The 21,517-nt window shown below is 37.2% G+C and overlaps 1 protein-coding gene across 3 annotated transcripts in view; it reads right to left on the bottom strand.

Moving 5' to 3' along the window:
- MTUS1 (microtubule associated scaffold protein 1) overlaps positions 1-21,517 on the bottom strand; it is a 114,235-nt gene that overhangs the window by 58,158 nt on the left and 34,560 nt on the right. For all 3 annotated transcript variants that reach the window (XM_083861924.1, XM_083861925.1, XM_083861926.1), the window contains 5 exons: positions 20,644-20,839; positions 8,898-9,080; positions 4,959-5,090; positions 3,006-3,095; positions 1,710-1,757 (listed from right to left, as the gene is read on the bottom strand). In XM_083861924.1, coding sequence (XP_083718050.1) covers positions 1,710-1,757; positions 3,006-3,095; positions 4,959-5,090; positions 8,898-9,080; positions 20,644-20,839 — 649 coding nt within the window. The remainder of the gene's footprint in view (positions 1-1,709; positions 1,758-3,005; positions 3,096-4,958; positions 5,091-8,897; positions 9,081-20,643; positions 20,840-21,517) is intronic.

Consider the following 21,517-nt stretch of genomic DNA (forward strand, 5'->3'; position numbering starts at 1 on the left):
CTAACATCTCCAGTTTTGGAAACTGACTCAGTACAGTAAGCAGTTCAGGTTTGTTAAGACAAGCACTGAAATACAGTCATTTTACTGGCAAAAGCATGAATAAAGAGCATTTAAATAAAATACTGCTAAATATTACAGCCACTTTGGAGTTTATGGCTGTGTTTTTAAGGCATCAAATCCAACACTTCAAAGCTATGCAGCTACATGCTTTATTAGGTCAGAAAAGATGAATCATAGGCAAAATTATACTAAACCAGTAAAAAGGGGAGGGAACACTACTTTTCTGGAAAGTAGAGAATATGCACACTAAATTTAGGGGCAAATAAAGTTATATTTTGAGACTATTGTAAGGAAGCCTAAGAGATTTTTTTCCTCGTTTCTAGTCCAGAAATGGATTTTATTGCTTATTAGGAGTTACATCAACTGAGCTGTTCAAGATATTATGTTGCTAGCTGAATTATCCCCCACACGCTTACACAAAACAGCAACTTTGAGCTCTTGAAATTCAGTGCCAGGCTTTACCTAAACTAACATTACTTCAGCCAAGTATCAGTAAAAGCAACAAACAGAACAAACACTTTGGGTAAAATCTGACAGAAGCCCTGACTCTTAACAGAAAATATCAAAGTACTCTGTCACAATTAATATGTAGACATTTGACATCTAAGAGAGTAAAAGACAAAAGCATTAAATGGATGTTAGGACTACAGGAAATTTAAAAAATACTGCCACAGAACCGGAGTTACAGGTCAGAAGTGATTTGCCTAGTAATTTCAGACTCAAATTTACAACATCTGCTTGGCTACAGCATGTCTTTGAGAAAGACATCTGCTGCTCACTCAGGGGGACACAGGGTCTTCCAGTGATCTTCAGTATCTTTCAAAAAGAGCTTTTCAATGAGTAATTAATTACAAGTAGCTTTTAATTCAACAAATACACACTGACTCTCAGGAAACTAATTTAGACTGCCAACTCTCTTAAAAAGACTTGGAAACTACTGCAAGTAGAAGCATCATCTGAAGACTTTTCAGTCTCTTGGCAAATAGAAATTAGCACCAGGTGTCCTGACTGGCGCAAACACCAAAAACAAACCCAATATGAAGTCCTTAAAACTCTGCCAGATTTTGAAATGCCATCTGCCACTTATTCAGCTGTGATTTCTCCCTCTGCCATATGAACAGACAAATCAACATGCTCCAATAATTTCAACTTCTTATACAAATGTAGTCTAGAGTGATTCACAAAACCAGCTCACACTAACAGGTTATCTACAATGAATGTTCCAGAAAAGGAAGGCTATGTGGGATTCTTCTGTTTTTTTGGGTTTTTTTGGTTTGTTTGTTGTTTTTTTTTAAGCTGCAACACACGAGTTCATTCATTACTTACTTTGGCTAAAAAGTAAAAATTACACCCAAGTTTCATTTCCATACTTCTTTTTTTTTTTCATACAGTTTAAGTCTCCTCACTGTAAACAGAGGAACAGAACAGACTGCATAGCCTATGGCTTGGGTAGACAGAAGACAGGAAGTAGACAAAACCCAGGAAAATAGGCTTTTTTCCATATTCCTTGAAACTAGAGTCAGTGACAGTTTACAGAGTTATCCACTGTGCATCTGTTCTTCCCAGAAAAGAACCAATATACTAATATAATGTATAAACTTAATTTGAGTTGCACCACAGAAAATATAAAATGCACTCAGAAAACTCACCAGGACCCAAACAAGACACACTCTGGTGTACATTTCTTCCAGGAGTACCTTCAGAAAGGAAACAAACAAACAACAAAAAAATTATACCTCAAACCAGTACAGAGCAGTAGGGCTGCCTATTTTTAAGATTCAAGATTCCTTCAACATAAGTTCCTCAAACTTTGCAATTTCAGTTTCTTTCTTGTGATGGCTGATGGCATGATCTACAGCAAGATTTAGCATTATAAGAAACTGTTTGGAAAAATGCAGGATGCATTCCCAATTACAGTTATTCCATTACAATTATTGTATCTCATTTAAGTCAGGTAGCACTGTTTCACTTTATTCATTCAAAGAGGACCACAGACAATAGGAAACTATCATCTATACTGGCATTATAGCATTTTTTTCTTTATGTATGCTACAGTTATTTTATTTGCATAGAGGAGCAATAAATTAACAACATTCTCAAATGTGCTAACAATCAAGTTATATAAAAATGAAAGCACTGAGAAAGTTAACCCACCCTTACTCTGTAACTTAACAGTTATGTGAAAATTGACCTACAAACTTCACTATTTTGAAGGATATTGAATGAAAGCAATCTTTTAGACTGCTGAGAGTAAATGCTAAAGTCATGTGCCAAAGTTCATAAAAGATCTTTTGATAACACTTTTCTACAGGCTTTAGGAATAGAGTGGATCTTATGGCACAGGTTTCATCAGGAAACAAGCTGCTTTGTACAACCACTGTACTTGTGTCCCTCCACCTCAGTCTTGCAAATAGAGCTTTGCTACCAACGTGAAAATTTTGTCTTAAAAAAACTTGTCCAAAGGTTTGTATTTGTTCTTTAGATTCACCCTGGCAGAACGGACTCATTTTCATTTAAAGTTAAAGATAAAACAAACATCCAATGCAGAAACATAAAGTGGAGTAAATCTCCTCAACAGCCAGAGCTGATCAGCATGCTCTCACAAGACTCTTGCTTAAATTAAACACAAACTTGGCAAAATCTAATACACACTGTGTCTTGCAAGCATACAACCTTATAAGCAGGTGACAGAACATCATTTAACAGACAGATTAATTATCCTGTATTTTTATGGGATACAAGTTTCAAGCAGACAGTAGAGAATGAATGTTCCTAAAGCAAACAGGTAAGGAACAGAACTTTGCAGAGCTAGTGTCCAATATGGTGAACTGCAAAGAAAATAAGCTAACTATTTCAATTATTCTGAAATCACAAAGCATAGCTGCTCCTTCTCAAGACAGAGGTCCAAGAAAAAGTGAAAAATTGACTACACAACAATTGATTACCTCTAGTCTCACCAATTTTCCTTGCTAAGTGTAGAGGACCAGATGATTTTGGTGTGCACTGGTTCTGTGAAGCAGATCTACTCTTGGCTCCTAAAAGTAAAAGCTTAGATGAACTTTAAAGTAGAACTATTCAGCAATTAAAGACTTAGCTTACATTTTTACAGTTAAGTACAAGATCCAAAAATCAATTCAAACACAAAAAGAGTAACCTTCTAGAACGCTTAAGCTGTATTTAAACTTACGGCTCTGCTTTGCCAGAACTCACCTTGCAAGAAATAAAACTAGTTTTAAAAGCCTTCTAAGCAGGAGAAAACATAAGTCAAGATTTCCTTTTAGCACTAAGATCAAGTCACTTAAGTCTCAAAACAGCAGGAAATACAATGCAGCTAAGGAAACGCTGGCTGGCTGAGACCTCCAGAGGCCAGATATCCACACTCCACTCAGAGCAGGGTCACCGTTAAGACGAGATCAGCTGGCCGTGCTTTTGTCTAGATGAGCCTTGCAAACCTCCAGGAAAGGTGGTTCTGTGGCACCACTGGGCAAGGATGCATCTCCCACTCTACAGTTTGCAAGCATTTCTGATTAGTACGTGATCTGGTGCTATTGAGAAGAGTTTGGCACCATGACCTTTACAGCTGTCTTTTTCAAGTTATTGACTCCACAGGCTCAACTCCCTCAACCTCCTCTCACTGGACAGAGATGCCAACCATCTTCCTAAGTATCCACTTTCCAGTTTCAAAACAATCCTCTTGGTCTGGGAAGGACCCAAAACACAATACCATAGTCCAGGTAACACTGATCTGAAGGGGAATACCAGTTTCCTTTGGCCACACTGCTCCTGCAGGTGCTGAAGGCACACTGCCAGGTTTTTGAAGACAATGATGTGTTGAACCCTAACAGAAACCGCCAGATTGTCAGAAAGCTATATGATTTGTGTTTGTTTCAAAGTGATTTATAATCTGTGGCAAATTCTGTTTCTTTCCCCTATTCACTCTTTTAAAGCATGTCATTACAGCAAGACATTTGGTAGGCATCTCTTATTTATTGTCGATTATATCAGATACCAGCTTAAAATTTAAGTCTAATGCGGGAGTACAGCATTTAATTAGGCTTATCCAATTACAATAACCAGTTCACCACAAAGATGGTCAGAAGCAAGCTGATTACAGCTAGGACTTAGGAAAGAGACACAGCAAGCTTATTTATCTGCTCCCATTATGTCCTTAATTTTTGTCAGAGAATGACTTGTCAACTGGTGTTTGTGGCTTGAATGGATGACACACTGTTGGCCAATCAAGAGTTCGTAGCTTGAACCAAAACAGGAACCTGAACAATGTCTAATACAAAGTCAATAAGTACATTTAATGCTTCTTTTAACACAAGATGATGAAACACAATTAATTGTCTTGTCTCCATTAAAGATTCAAATACAGCCCATAAGAAGAACACCAAGAAAAAGCAATATAAAAAGCTAAGTTTCTGTCACTTTCGCCTTCAAAAGATGGGACAATGTCATTGATCTACAGAAGAAGATACCTTCTAACAATATTTTATTCAAAAATATATCCCCATCCCCCAAGGCTCTTTTGGTCCTGAATGGGGTGAAGATAATACAAAGTCTGCATAAAGACAAGAACAACCATACTCAGGATAAATTCAGAGTATGTCTAGTCTGTAGATTACCAGCAGTGACTGAGCCTATGCCCTGAATTTTCTGAAAGAACTCTTTTTAAAACAAAGCAAATCCCATGCAATGACACCTGCAATGTAGCAAGGTGCATTTTGTCCCTGTACCATGCAAAACTGAAACCACAGTTCATATCTCTTCATTTCCCTGAAATACCTCTATCAATTACAGCAATACAAAGAATATTTTAGCCTTCCTATGAAGTCTTACAATACTTGAAGCACCACTGATGTGATTTTACCTCCTCTGTCTACAGACTCATATACCTTTTGGAGTTGACCTCAGTGAGTGGAATCTAGGTCTTGGTAATGCTTTCAAAGGGACAGGCCCTGAAGTGCCGTTCTGGCAGGCTGGTTTTGAAGGCCATTCTCCATTCCTGATGACTGTGGCACTTGCAGCTGCAAAACAAAATCACAAAGAATTTGTTCTAGGCACTTATAGTTCAGAGAAAATTAAATCATAAGACAAGTCAGTTTTACCAGAGACTAAAGGACCTTAGTCTTAGGAAAGAGGTTTGAGTTTATGGTCACAATGGAAATTTTTCCTTGAAAAACAAAAACCTGAAATTTTGGGAAAACATTGTTTCAGTTGTCTAGAAAAGATATGAAAATATTTCTAAAGTACAGATTGAGTAGACTTCAGTTTGGGCACTAAAAATTATGTATACTAACACATTAAAGAATAAGAATTCATATGGCATTTACCAGAGACAAGCAAAAATTAAGTCACTGTGGAATTGTCACAGTGCTGTTTTCCTCTCTAGTCATTGAAAAAAAAAAATAAAAGGAGGGAGGGCGGGGAAGGGGAAGCTTTTGTCACATATTACCAGGTTTGCCTCAGATTAGTGTTTTATTGAGACTGTTTTTTTTAAAGGCAATGTGAACTACATGTCTAATATTGTTCATCAAAAGATGGAACATACAGTCTTGAGATTATTTTATTGTCTTTAAATAGACTAGCATAAACCATATAAGTTAACTACTTCAAAAAGATCCTTTTTGGCCACTTAATACTTTCTACCACAGAAAGAGGATTTCCTTCTAAGAAACATACACAACTGAAGACATCATCTTTTTTTAAAAAAAGGAAGTTGGAGCCTTTCTAAACACTCAAAAGCTAATAATTGCAAAAAAATATATATATATGAGGAGCAATTTGCATAACACATCAGTAACACAGTTATTCTGTGGGAATCTGACCCTGATCAACATTAGAGAATTACAACCAATTTGTTTTACTAAAGCATAAGGTGTGAAGCAGTCAACTTTTTTTTGTAAATCACTAAATTAAGGATGTTTGCTCAGAATTCACTGCAAGCCGTTATCAATTGCCTGTGAACTAGTGTGCTACTTCCTCTTCTAACTCAGCAGCACACCACGGAATTAACACTTTGGTTGTGCAAGCAGGTGCAAGACTAGTTAGGGCACAATCTATCCTATTAAAAACTCTGGAGTCAGCTAACCAGGCTGTGTGCAGGAAAAAAAAAAAACAACACCAAATGACCCCACCAAAACCTCACAGGTTTACAGAGTTTGATCACTTTCAGATTTAAAGCTGTTTATTCATAAAATTTGGAGCAGTTACTGCAATCCTGAACAAAGATGGACAGGAATTAAGTGATCCCAGCTCAGTAAAGTACTGAAAACTGAACTCATTAGAAGAATTTTAATGAAGTATTGATGGTACAAAAATGCAGATGTAGGCCAACTTCTAGGATCAGCTTTTTAACTTCTGAAATACTATTTACTATATATGTAATTATTCTAATGCAATTAAAATCTGGATTCCTTTTCTTAACCTCAGAGTTAAACATTTTGGTATGTTCAAAGGCTAGTATTTTCAGCTCAGCATTAAAACTTACTGTTTTACTGTTAAAAATATCTGGTTACTGTTAAAAACTTACTGAGATTACTGTTAAAAATATCTGGTTTTCAATGCTCAAACTAATTGCATACAAAATATACTTTTAGTAACTACAGCATTTCAAACCTCATGATTTCTGAACTTCTCAAATAAGAAGTCATTTTAGAGAAAAGAATTATAAAGTTCAAGTGCTCATTAGACAAAAATACAAAACAAAACGAAAGCAAACCCTAATGCTGCCACATGGAATTACCAATCCAAGGACATCCCATAACAAAGGGCTGAGCTGACAAAGCAGGAGAAATGCTCTCTAGTAATTTTTTTTTCTCTGTTAACACAAGACAAACTCCAAACAAGCCAAGTGCCTTTTTGATTTAATATTGTTGACAGGATCACAGTAGTTTGTCATACATTTCATGACACACACAGCATAAAGCCTCCCATTCTGATCTTTGTGTGTCCCACCAACCTAATAAAAACACTTCAGCTTTACAATTTTTTTTCTGTCGTTATTACATAGTAGACTAAATGAAAGAATACAAAACAAGAACAGCACTGTACTAAGCATTAGAATACAAAGTAAATTCCTTAGTTCTTTCCAGTTTGATTAAAAGTCATAAAAATTTCACTAACATACAAATTACATGTAACCTTAAGTCATTATACTCACAAAACCTTACTATTAGATATAAAGAATTCTCATCAAGTATAAAAAATTCTCCAAAGAAAAACAATCTCACAGAAAATCAGCAGAACAAAACATTACATATATTTACCAACTTCCACAAAACAAAACACATGCTTTAGAATAGAAATAAAAGGAATACAACCTACTTCTCTTCCCAGTAAACGTGGCTAACAAAGGAACAATACAAAAGCTGTAAGACCCTACTACCAGCAATGTCAGTAAGGTAATATCATAGTGGCTTCCTGAGTCGGTCGGTGGAGTTAGTGTAGAATTGAAGAAAATAATAGGAGAAAAATTAGTTTCTGTGCAACTGCGGAGTCCTCCTGGTATAGTCATTTAAAAAAGATCTAAGCAAGCTTAAAGTCTATGAGACTGCAGCCATGTTCAGCCTCTCATATTGCTCTTGCTTGGTCTTCGTGAATCGGAGTGGAAAAAATTGTAAGCTTGAAGGCAGTGGACAAAACAGATGACAGCAGCTAGCAAATCAGGCTAAATAAGGAGTCATCTGTTTGGATACTTAATCTGAATACACTCCTTTGTTATGAAGCGATGACCCCTTCCTTTGTTACATGAGGGAGCAAAACAAAGAGAGAACAAAGCTGCTTAGCAATTCCAGATACAGTCCTAAACCTGAACAGCAAAAGTCAACATGGCTGTCACGGTATCAGAACCGATCTCATTACAGAGCAAGATGCACATGCACATTTTATTACACATACTCTTACTCATTTGAGGAATATATTAGGATCTAGTTTAATGTATGGGGCAGAGGGAGAAGAATACGAGAAAATGTAGTTATGTGTGTATGCATATGCGCATATATAAACCACAGACGTATGTTAAATCACAGTTCTCTTTTTCAGTCCATTGAAGACAGATTTAAGTGACATCTGGCACAAATAAAAGGCCTTTGCCCAGTCTTCAAGATATAACAGGTGATATGATAGTAGCAGAATATTTGAATGTACTTATTTGAATATGCATAGCTAGGAATGCTAATATGTCTGACAGTCAGCTGTTTTATTTCCTTCATACTTTTCCCCCCAGAACTCCTAAGAACTGCTGTAGAACTTCATAAAAAAAGCAAGTCCTGGTATTTTTTTATCGCTAATTTTGATCAAGATTGATTTGGTTAGGTCATACAGCTATGTTTACAATGTTTACAGCTACCTTAGAAATTACAGAAGTCTACCCATGCAAAGATTAATCTTCTAAAACAAGTTTAACTTACATGCCTGTAATTTCATCTATGTATTTTGTCCTAAAACTCTGAAAGCAGATATAAACCGGTTCAAGAAAACATTTAGCATCAAAAAACCTGCAACACGCTGTTCCAAATATTATGACAAGTAAACCATTCTGTTCAGATATATTACACTACATGTAAACACTAGGAGAGTCTTGGTTAAGTAGACATGCTGGTTATGTAATGCTTCAGGATGGAAGAGAAGTTGTACCAAAATCTCCAAAATCCAGGGCTCGAAGCTCCTTCAGGCAGTACAGAAAAGAGTAAGACCTAGAACTAGTAAGCAGTACAATCAGAATTAACACAGATACTTGTCAGACAGGACTCCCTTCCAAGAGGATTTTTACCAACAAGCAACTGATGTTGACTATCAATCAATCAAAACCTATAACCCTCACATGTACTTACAATTACTGCTGAAAAGACTTTGCTCACTCTGAGCACTGCTGACTGATGAGATGCTAGGTGTTCTTTCAAGCACTGATCTTTTGACAGGCACTTTGGATTTGGCAAGGGATTTATGAAAGCCAGTCCACGAGGCTGGAGAATTTCTCACTGAGGCATGCTTCTCTCCTGGCAAAGATCCTACACCTGTCAATTAGTGGGGAAAGAGGAGGGAGAAATAAGAACAGAAGGAGTAGGAAAGAAACTTAAAGGATTGCTGCTTTTACATGCCTACAAATACAAATATTTGCACACTAAAAATCCATGTAAAATGGCTTAATCTACTTCCTACTGATATGGTAAAACGTGCTGTAAATGCATAAAAACAGTTGCAAGGACTGAAGCTTTAGAAACAAGTCAAGAACTTAATAGATTTTCCTTCAGTGCAAACACCTGCACACACAAAAAAAAGACTTTTTTTGCATTTTCTTACCTCACATTATGGTTTGCTGTACTGGCAATTCTACAAAAAATATAACCTCCATTTCAAAGAGAATCGAAGAAAGGATTCTTCTGTTTGTTCCTCCCCAAAACAGATTCACAATCTCATTCCCCTCTGACAAAACACTCTAAACAATAACACCCTTTCAAGGAGTAAGACAGCATGAGAGTATCAAACGGCTTTGTACTCATATAATATCCTGAAAACTGAGTAGCTCTACAGAACTAGTTTAACATCACATCCAAAACCAAGTTCTTAATGGCCAGCTGGTGCAGAAACATCTTTGGGTTTTGTCCAGTTTTCAACTGAGCTTGTTGAATACAAACACCCAACAGCAAAGTTGATCAAATAGGAAAAGCACCTATACAGGAGGTAGGCATAGGAGGAGCTCAATCTTGCACTACTAACAAAGAATATACACTTTCCACAAGAAAAACTTAGTTTAGAAAAATTAAATTTTTAGTTTATTTCCTGAAAAGTGTGCACCTAGATTAAAATTTCAATGGTCCAGAGAAATTATATGCACACGGACTTCTCTTGCCAGCTCTGAGTTGACTTCTGTCAGCTCCACCATCAAGACCTTAATAGAGCCTTCTGAATATGGATAAGAGACTTTTTTGTACAAAACCAGAGATATGGAAGACAGACTTACATTTTTTTAGAAAATATTTTGTTATTTATTATAAGAGAAACTATCTAAAAGATGTTAATTTCCTATGTCACTGCCATTTTCAAGGCTGACAGTTTATCTTAATGGAAAAGAAGCAACTACAGTGTCTCAGATTTGACTTAGAACAATCAAATTTCTATTTAAAGGGAATACCCTTCTCTTATTCTTGTCACTATAAACAACATTTCAGCTGTGCTTAAGCTAGAAAACTTCTGAAATATGATAAGATTAGCTAATAATTAATTTCACCTTAAGCAACACCAGTTTTACTACTGGATTTCTACTCTTAAATACTAACGACCAAGAAACCTTCGATTTGTACCAAGCCCGGGAAATCATGACATTAAGGGGTTAGGCAAGAAAAACATGCCCAATGTCTGCCTTTCAACAGTAGGTGGTGTGACAGGATTAACTTGTCTCAAAACATCCTGTATGAAGTACGCAAAAGCAGAAACAGGACTGTTAAAGGAAGGTATGTTCAAGCTACTTCCCTCAGTTCAGATCAACTCAGAAACAAAAGAGAAACCTCACCTGCAATATATACTAAACCTGCATTGGAATATTACTAGTCACAGAATATAACACACAAGCTTCAATGAGCAATTAAATAAGCTTTGCATCACACCTCTCTTCACAGGTGCACGTTTATTACTGCCGTTACTATGTAGGACTGATTCTGTATATAGCTTTACTGTAGCCTGGTGTAAAACCACTGAGACAAAATTCTTAGCCATAGTTTAGAATTTTCTGAAAGTTACTGAGAGGGACAATTGAATATATGGAATATACTAAAGAGCATACAAGCTTTGTTGTGCTATGAGAACACCACAAAACCACAAATTCATACTTTTTAAAAAGGCCTCTGAAACAGCACTCCAGACAACGTAACAGAAATAATTTTATGTGTTTGACCAAAAACATTTCTGTCACGTTTACATGTCATAGAACAAACCAGAAAGCTTCATAAAACTTTCCACAATGTTTTCTAAAGTCTTATTTCTTTAATGGGTCAACATACCAGGAAAATAACTAAACCAAACCAGTCAGGAATTCCTTTTCTAAATAGCCTCCCAGCAAAACAAGGTATAAACCCGAGCAACTCCCAAAAAAACAAACAGAAAAAAGTGTTACTGTACAAACACTGTGTATGACTTAGTGAGTTAAAGTTCTACATTATAAAAGGGAGCTAGAGGAACAAATGCATTTTATCAGCTGCATTTGATTAAAGATGACGGTAGCATGCTTGATTGCTATTGTGCTGGACTCATTCATACAGTCCAAAACAAACAGGAACAAAATCCTGTTTTCTTCACAGTGATTTTCACTCAAGAGGAGTAAATGTAAACATGTGAAAATCTCAGTCTTTTCTAGGACAGCACATTCCCTATACACAATCTGCAGCAAGCCCAACTTTTCTGCAGAGGCTGGAGTGTGGCAGCAATCTCTAGGACGTCCATTTTCAAAAGCAGATCAGACAGATGACCTTTTCTCTTAGTTCTTCTGCTGGCTGGTATTTACCTATGATGCTGCTATTAAAGTAATTACTCAAGCACTGAAATACACTTTTCGAATGCCCAGCTTGAGGGTGAATTGAAGTCATGATACAAGATTGTTAAGCAAGTACTCTAGGTATTACTTCGACTAATGGTTTTAAAGGTTTTTTCCTAAGTACCATTTCCTAAGAAAGGAGTTACACAGAATTATTTGGAAGATAGAAGCAGGAAGATATGGAATACAAACAAAAGTATTGGAAATAAGCATAAAAGCAGAATATTTAGTCAACCATTATTATAAAGACAACAAGCAGTAGCATCAAAGTAACACGCTTTCATCAGTTATTTAATCTAGTCACTGAAGTGGGATACCAGAAATACCACATTCCTCTACAGTGAACTAATGAGTTGGCAATTCTTTAGAAAAAAGTCTCCATGCAACAACCATTTTACTTGAAATATGTTAAAGTCTCTCTTGTATTGGAATGGAAATAAGCAAAGAACAAAGCTCATTCTTCAAGAAGCTCTGAAGTCAGCTTTCATATCCTTACTCATATAATCATTCTTTCATATCAATCCATCATAGGTGGTAATTGTCAAGAAAAAGTTAAAGCTTCCTTTAAACAGCACTGGAGCCTAAAAAACCACACATTGACAAAATGTTGACATGAGGCAGACTGTAAAGCCAGATACGTATTCACGAAATCTGAAATTTCATGTCCACCATCTCAAAACACATCAACACATTTTACATCTAGAGTTGAACACTGAGCAATTGGCATTCACAGAGCTACATGACACCTGGATGAGTTGTTGGAAGCATTTTCCAAACACAAACTTAGGGCACACTAAATGCAAAAGGTGTTTTTTGAAGGATACTGTTTGCTGGATTGTGATTTTCCCAGCAAGTTTAAAAATCCAGAGGGCTCTGTTTTAAAAATGTTCAAGTTCTTGGCTGGTGAAAAAACCCTATCTAAGCCTACAGTACAAGGTCTTGATAAAGCACAGGGAGTAAGCCTTCAAGAAAACATGCTATCTTTTGGCATCTATTGAAAACAAGAAGTAAATAATGGAAAGACAAACTGGACTTGGGTATTGCTTCCAGCGGACCGATCTTAACATATGTATAAGAGTGCTTATGGTTGCCATTTTAAACAGTGTAAAGCAGTAGCAATACTAACAGTTTTCTGACAGCTGCAAGCTCTCCAGTTTGCCTGATTAGCCATTCAGCACTATTGACTATACTATCTGTTATGCTATACATGTATCACTGTTCCTTCAAGGAAGGAAGAGTGGCTACAGAATGTTTCATAATTCTAGGGTAAAGTCTTTTGAATTATCTCCCCTTTTAAAGTTTCAAATTACTACCAAAATTACCAAAAAGGAAGGACACAATTACATTATGTTGCTATGAATGTTCAAATGCTTAACACAAACATGGACAAAACCAGGGAATGTCAAGTTATTTCTGGGTCTTGAAACATTTATAGGAGAGAAATTTACTTGTTCAGAGAGTAACAGCTGGTCAGAGAACAGTTTATATACTAAGGCAAGATTCAATTCTCCATTGATACAGATTTCCACAGCATTCTTCACATTCCCCTAGAATCCTTAGACAGGCAGCAAGGAACCAGCAATAAGCTAGTGCCAAAAACATAACTAGGGTGTCAGTGTCCATGCAGGTAGGTGTTCACATGTTCTTCCCCTTGCAGCTGAACCTTCTTGGGCTAAAACTGGAAAATGGATCATCACTACTATAGAGCATTTATCAGCAGTTACCAACAACCAAAACAACCCTTTTTCTTTTCTCAAACGATTCTACCATCAGAAGAGTGACTGGGGTGTTTTCAATTAGAGGAAGAGTGAGGAAGAGTAGTGTCTCATATATGCCTACTGTTCAATTTCTCTTTTGCCCCTCCCTATCTGGTCCAGTTTTGAAATACAGCAGATTTCCTGCCAGTTAAACCCTTCCACAATCAGAGACTTCTCCCTTCCTCATCTTCCTCTCAACCCCTTGCACAAAGACCTCTCCAGCACCTAGAAACAGCCCTTCTCTTCCCTCAAGTTTGAGCTCACACCTGCTCTCTCTCCTCCTGTCTGCCCATTACAATGTCTTGCTGAATTTAGTTCATTTTAGGTTTTTCCTTTTGTAGGCTGAACTAGAGTGGCCCCATGAGAGACCATCTCTGCACAGTCATGCAGCCACCTCCTATGACTGCCAGGCAAAGCCTGTCTCTGGACAGCAGATAGTTTTACACCAGTTTCCCAGGCACAGCAGCGGCACAGCAGTGGCAAAGCTTGCCCACTCTGGTTTTGCCAGGAGACTGCCACGGGCTGCATGCTGACTTAAACACTAGCTCAACACAGCTACAGTAAAGTTCTGTCTGTTTAGGAGTACTGGGCACAAGAAGTCAAATCAATGTACCGCAAGGTAAGCTGAAGCAAAAGAAAACCACCAATCCCATCCAATTATGCTTTTCATTATTGTCCAGCTTTCCATACCACACAGCCTTCAGCTGTGTTAGGCACTGAATTTTGTTTGACTTAGATTGCCACTTCAAAACTCACGTTATCTACAAATCTCTTAAGTTTTCTGTTGCAGGACTTCATATGTTCCTTGAATGAAAGGGGAAGCTCACTGCAGCAAAACAAAACCAAATTTCTTCTGGAAGACAATTATGCATATTTCCCTCCTCTTTTACCCCTACCCTGAGAGAATTCAGAACTAAGCAGTAAAGAGTTATTTCAAGACACAGCAGCATGTCCTTGCAAGTAAATGACTAGGCACCAAGAAATTCCCCTGCAGGGAAGTAGCACACACTTCTCTCCTAAAGGAGAATATTCTTATAGATACATCCCCATTGCTGACAACGTCAATATGCTGACTGTTGGAATCAGTCTCTGCAAGTACAATCATGCTTCTTGGTACAGGTACAACATATTAAAACTTCAATGGGGCTAGTCACAAAATTGCCTGTAAAAAGTCTGGGAACATATGTAAAAAATTTATTTCCCTAATTATAGTCACTGATTATGGGCACCTTACATAAAGCTTACAGGATGAAATGCCCCCCTTTTGAAAGCCAGTAGACTATCTGAATTACCCATAAACTCAAATATTTCCAACTCCCTCTGCCTCTTTTCCCCCCATCCCCTCAAAACTCAGAGAACCACATCCAAACAATCCAGATATAAATAAACCAGCTTGCTTTGAAATCATTCATAGCAACAGATCCCCCCATACTACCTCACAAACAAAAACCTTTCACTTGTTTCTCATGGTCAACTGGACTTTCAAAGCTAAATAGGGAGTATTTTGTTCCAAAATACATTGTTATGATGGACCCTATGAAAGGCTTGCTAAAATATAAGTGGAACCAACCCCACAGGAAGAGTTCCTTGTTAATGAAAAGTAACAAAAGAAAATAGGTGTGAAAGTTATGGTAAGCTTTTTTGATAGTGTATGTAGTCAAGGCTAAAAGCAAATCGACAAAGCTACATTCAGATTACATCATTTTATGCCTCCTTTCTGGCTTCAAACTGTGAATTGGCCATTTGGTAGCTGAATGATCAACACCTGGGGCAGGAGTTTAGCAGTCAGTACTCAGCACAAGTAAATATATTGCTCCAGGCAGCTTCCAGCAAACCATTCCTGTTGAGGGTGTCCAGGAAATGAGGGTGAAGGAAACATTACCAGACAAGTCCAACTCGAGTGACTGGAGAAAAAACAAACAGCAAGGCTCCCAGGCCCTCACAATTAACACTGTTTTCTGAACTCTCACAAACTCATCAACTGGACAAAAGTCCTTTTGGATACACCGAGTAAGCTTTTAGAGAAGTGGTTATAAGATACAGAGTCACTATGCAGTAGAGAGTCTGGATTAAGATGACTGAAGAAGGATCATAGACAAGCTTTGCGTCATACTATGGACTACAGATCTTATGTTCTGTGGAGACCCATGCATTAGTCTCCTCCTTCCTAAACATCTGAAGGGGAATATGCAAGTTTTAAGTTCACTTTTAACACAGGCTTTAATTAGAACAGATATATAAAAGAAAAAGGAGACTGAAAAGGAGACTGAAACCCAGTCAATCTGGACTAAGAAGGACAAATAATCATCTTGGGTAAGTTAGTGTATGAGGAACCACCTTTTAGGATCCATAAAAGAAGCTGGCTTCTCTGTAAAAGAAAAGCTTAAAAAGACTAGCTGAAACTAAACTTTAAGCCTTATTTGTAGACCCTAGTGCATTCCAGATTTGTTTATGAGGAAGTATATAAACACTTTTACAAGTGACTGTCTATTCTAGGATTTTAAGTAAAGTCATGACACTTTCAATCCAGAGAACCTGGAAGTTATGTTTGTCTATTTAAAAATTTTGTTTCCTCTTGGCAATATGTCAATCCAGCTTTAAAGAGTCACATGGTAGATAACAGGAATGATACAAGCTGAAAAATTATTTTCAGTAACTGTATTTGGGTTGGCTCCTAGCTCAGTGTCAGAACAAAGACTCAAGGACTGTGGGAATGCTTAGTGGAACTAAATTGTTTTGGTCCTGTTTCACTAGTATTGTGAAAGGGTATACCAAGAAGTCCTGAATTACCAAGTTTTTACATGTCTCAGCTCTATGAAAACTGACTGAAGCCATTTGATTTGAATTTTCCATCTGAGAAGCCTTTCTTTGTACAATAAACAGCAATAACACTCAATAACAGACTGAGTCTTAATTTGTCACTGCCTGTTCTGCTTTTAACTATGGAAGCTTCTCTTAATCAGACATTTAATGTACGATCAAGCCAAAATTCAACTGCAGGAATTAAGCAAGTATGAGTTAAAAAGAAAATCAGGATTTCAAAGTATCACTAAACCTGCATACACATATTTTCTATAGCATTTGGGGAATTATTCTTCCCATGCTTCTGGTAGCTGCAGAACACAGGAAAAGTCCTTCAGTATGATCAACCTGTCATAAGGGAACAATCTCACTTGTCCAAAAACATCTTTAAGGAAACACGAAATTCATACTTTAAAGCTTCTCTGTACCCAAGCTCTCACTGGTCTTGTTAAATGCTATGAAAATACCCTCAAGAGAAAAAGGGAGTGACCACTAGATTAGATTCACGGAAATGGTAAGTAAAGCACAGGGCCGCTATACTGCTGAAGGGATAACAGTGCCTTAAATCAGAGACAGAAGAGTACCCAAAAAGTCAAAAAACACCCCACTAGATAGCAAGAGACATTTTTTGTTACACAGATGATTTACATGGTTTCCATTGATTTCTGCAAGTCTTTAACAATAAGCAGAGGAATAGTACTACTGATATTTTCAGATTCCCAAAGAGTTTCAATTACACACAATGCTTGATAGAGCTCTCATCTTTTCAGAGCTAAAACATAACAACGTGAATTGTCTTACAGTGAGAAATAATTTAAAGTAATGGTGTAATTTTAAGGCAGAAGTGGAGATGAAGTTATAGCATATCAGAAGTCTTACTTGCAAGTAAAGGTCCTTTACCTAATTTCAGGTAAGTTGTAGTCAGCAAAAAAAGGTAAAAAAGGCACTGGTGGGCATAAACATTTTTAGATTTACTGTAAATCATTTCATTTCTTAATCTGATGCTGTTGAAATCATTTCCTGTGGCTCGAACTATCACAGCACCTTTTTTCAACTGCACAGGTGGTAATATAAAGTTGCTGGGGCAGGTGTGATAGCAGAAAATCTTGAGAGTAATGTTCCACGTGAACACCAAAGCTCCTTGGCTTTTCCAATCCCCGTCAACTCCTCCCATCAAGTGAGGCAAAGACATGACTCTTCACAAACCATAACACCTTAACTGTTATCAGGTTATTACTCCTCCACACTGGCTATGGTACATCCAAATTAGAAGGCTCTGTGTGTTCCATGGGAACAAAAACAACAGTTGCTTTGATTCTGAAGCTAGTTCAAAGTCCTCTATCAGGGCTCTGAAATTATATATCCTTTCCAGTAAAAAAACATGTTATTCTGTGTCTTGAATTCTAATAAATGTTTTCATTGACAGAAAACAAACATAGCAAAAGACATACAGCCTGCCATCCACTACTACAGAAACCTACACACACCACCATGGAAAATTACCTGTAGAGAATTAAGATTTTTGTCTTAAAATGAGTGTGTCATCCCCTCTCATGAAGAAAGAGATAAATAGTTACAGAAATAATGTTGAGGCATCTAGCTTCCAGCAAGTCTGGAAATCTGGTCACAGTTGCAGAAATGGGGCTTCACCATTTCGCAAATCACTTTCGTACAGTGGATCAAGGTGTGCTTGTCTTTGAGAGAACCTATTTCTAATTTAGCAAAAACTCCAAGTTCCAGCTAAGATACACCAATACAGGTGAAAAACGCTCAATACAGGTGAAAAACGCTCAGCAATGACTCTGAAATAAACAAACCAAATTATTTCTAGCCTAATATGCTCTGCAAATAACCTCACAAAAACACAGTGTTTGGGATATGAGTTCTGCTCTCCTTTTGCTGTCTTCTGTTCAGGTGAGAATCAGGAAATTTCCTAAGAAGAAATATTTTGAATTGGGTAAGTATGTTACCACTGAGTACCTAAGTTTTTCAAATGGAAAAAAAAAACCTATCAAAATCTCAACTCCTGACAGGTTCCAAGGATCTTATAACTGGTGTTTTATACATGGCTTTTCTTCTTTCATTTCTTGAACAGCCATTGTGTGAACACAATCCTCACAAGCTCTTGATTATTCTAGGAATAATACACACACTAGTACATGTTGGACAGATGCACCACTTCTGCCCCTCACCATACACACATGAGAGTTGACATAGAGCTATACTATAATTTCTCTTGTTCAGAGTATTTAATGGATTCAACTACACAAACTCCTCTTGTCGCCCAATGATCCAAATATTATCAGTAACTGTTTAAGAAATAGCTGCATATATGTTAGTACCTCAGGAAGAAACAAGTTGGTTAGGATTCAGACATTTTTAAAACTCAACTTGACAAACGACTGAACAACCTAGTCTGAATTCAGTACTGACCCAGTTACAGGCAGCAGGGGCTGGACTAGGCAACCTTCAGAAGTCCTTTCCTTTCTGGATTTAGCTAGTCTGTCTGTGGTCTGACAAAATCCTGACAGCAAACAACTGTACAGCTACTGAATGATTTATCTGGGAGCTGAAGTTTAATACCAAAGTGTTCAAGTGACTCCACTGGAAAAAATAGCTATACCCTTCAGGAATGCTTTAGCCTAAACAGGTAACCCGGTTTGGTTTACAAACTGCCACTTTGTCACGAAAAGTGTATGTACAGTTTTACTTCAAAATGTTAAAAACAGAAGGGGTAAGCAGCAGTAGATATGGTTTTATCTGAAAGGTGTGGTCACATAATACTGGAGGTTTACCAGCAATCTCAAATACTCCTACTTTGCCCCATATCCCACCCTGTAATCCTATCTTCTGATTTGCATCACTGCAAGATTTACCAGGGAGCAAGGACACATGTTTAAAAACTCCCTTTATAAGGGATGGGGAAGTTAACCAGATACAGCTGAATGCATCAAATCCTACTATGTAGCACCAAAACACTGCATAAGCAAGATGAAGGGTAATATGTGCCAGGAACAGTGAGCTAGGAACAGGGGACTAGGGAAAGGGCATGGAGAATACAAATTTCTTCTCAAGTGCAGCATTAAAGTCCCAGTCTTACCAGATCCCACCACAAGTTTGAAACGCTAGAGTGCTGCTTCATGCTTTTAGCTTAAGCAGTCTTTTTCCAGTAGGAAAAATTTGGAAAATATTCTACTGACTACCAATTAGTTAAGGAGTGACAGTTTTATCTTAAAAAAAATAATCTGGGGAGTAAATGCTTTTATTTTCAACAGCAAATGACTTCTGTTTCTTCTGAAAGTAAATCTAATTTCTTTTTTTCTGAAGGGAAGAAGTGATTCCTATAACTCACCTATGCTTACATTTATTTCTAGTGACAGTATCATAGAACTTATCCGGAATAATAACCTAAAGGAAAACTCTGTATCTATATCCATCTCTCTTCTTCTAAGGCCATAATTACAGAGAGGAAAGCTCTAGGCTGGTATTTAGAGGGGTGATGAGTTCTCCAAGAAACTGGCAGCCTACAGGCTGGCGCCTGGTTCACTGAGCAAGTGCCTCACATGAGCAAGCCTCAAGTAGGAGAATAGCCTATACCCACTTTCTTTGAGGTACCCATCCCATAAAGAAATATATGTACAGATTTTATCACACTTCACCACCTGTATATAATTAAGAGGACTATTTTTTTACTGTTTTATAATCTTGGATTGAGTGGGCTAAAAATGAAAAAAAAAGGAACAGGTTTTACTGGGTATAGCTGGGTGTGTACTTTCCAAATTACAGTGCATTGTAGTGTAGCCATTCATAGACAGGCTACCTTTGCAACTAGTTAGATTGCCACACTTGGTTAAAAAAGCCCAGCACATAACCTACCAGAGCACATCTGAATCCCTATAATACAGTTACGGAATGTAGTTTCTAGTCATGAGATTTGAACAGCAGCCTACAGACTAGACGAGAGATTCATCCCTGCCCTTGCTATTAATCAGTCTGTTAAATTAGCAGCTCAAGCAGTAGTCTCACCTTCAATTGCATTCTCCCCTTTCTAGAAACTAAAGAGCTGTACTAAAATTAGGTTGAACAAAATATGTTATGTCCTGAAATAAGGACTCATTCCCATTGGGATAGCATGCAGTTGCTTATTACAAGAGCGTGGTAACTGAGCACCCTATTTTCTCCTCTTTCAAGTAATTTTAGTTGTAATTTCACAAAATAGTATAATATAACCAAATATAAATAATATTTAATATTGATTTTTCTAATAGCACCACATCCTCCTAAACACACCACTTATGAAATTTTACAACTATGCATTGTAATCTGCCTTTCTTTTTGCCCTGTATTAGCAATTTACAATTTAGACAGTATTTAACACTGACATTTAGCTCTGTACCACCCTAAAAGTTGTGTCAGAAGTTACATTAAGTATGATACCTTAATTTTAAGAAACTGGTTAAGTGGTAATATTCCAGTGAAAAATTCTCTTACCAGAACTTGATGACAGAAAAGCTTCTTTGTGAGAAGGGGTTTTAATAGTGTTGATAGTTCTATTTTCACATCCTCTCTTCAAGGCTGACACAGATGGCACCATTTTAACCTTGGGAGTTAATACACTTCGTAGTGTGATTTGATCTTTCTTTGGTATGTTCTTCCCTTGGGCTGTCCCATCTTTCACAGAAGGCATCTGTTTAAAAAAAAAAAAAAAAAAAAAAAAAACAGAAACCAAAAAGCCAACACACCATCACTGTGAGAAACTAAGGATCTTCCTCTGCAGCATCTGTAATGAAATACTGACCACCCAAGTAGGAAACATGCTTAGTCTTTATCCCATTGTCCATATCTGCAGTTCAGAACTTCAAGAACAATCTCCTGAATGGCCTTCAGCAAAGCAAACCTATTAGTTTGAAGCTAATCACTAGTAATGACCAACACACTAAAAAGAGGTTACAGAGAGGTCATTTTACATTAGAATTTCTTCCTCTTCCTCCCCAAACTCTAATTAAGTCATTCAATTACATGGCTACACCTAATCTCACAATTTTAACCAACAAACTACACGTTAATGTTCTGAGAAGTTAGTTGTCCTGTATTACTGACTAGAAGTTAGTTGTCCTGACTCCTGAAATGTCACAGCCCTTGTAATAGTTTCCTGGTCTAGATCTTATGTCACAACAGCTTAAAATTCTTCATGTTGAGGTGCCACAGATAAAACATAAGCACAGGAGTAGACACAGGACAGGTTTAAAATAATGGTTTGTATGTGTGAAACATCTATGTTTTACACAGAATTCTTGCTCCAGTTCATACAGCCTTGAGTCATGGCCACTCCTGTCAAGCCTATGAAGACACACTTTATAGTTCA

This window comes from Zosterops lateralis (genome assembly GCF_965231275.1).
Source record: "Zosterops lateralis genome assembly, chromosome: 5".
Taxonomy (NCBI): domain Eukaryota; kingdom Metazoa; phylum Chordata; class Aves; order Passeriformes; family Zosteropidae; genus Zosterops; species Zosterops lateralis.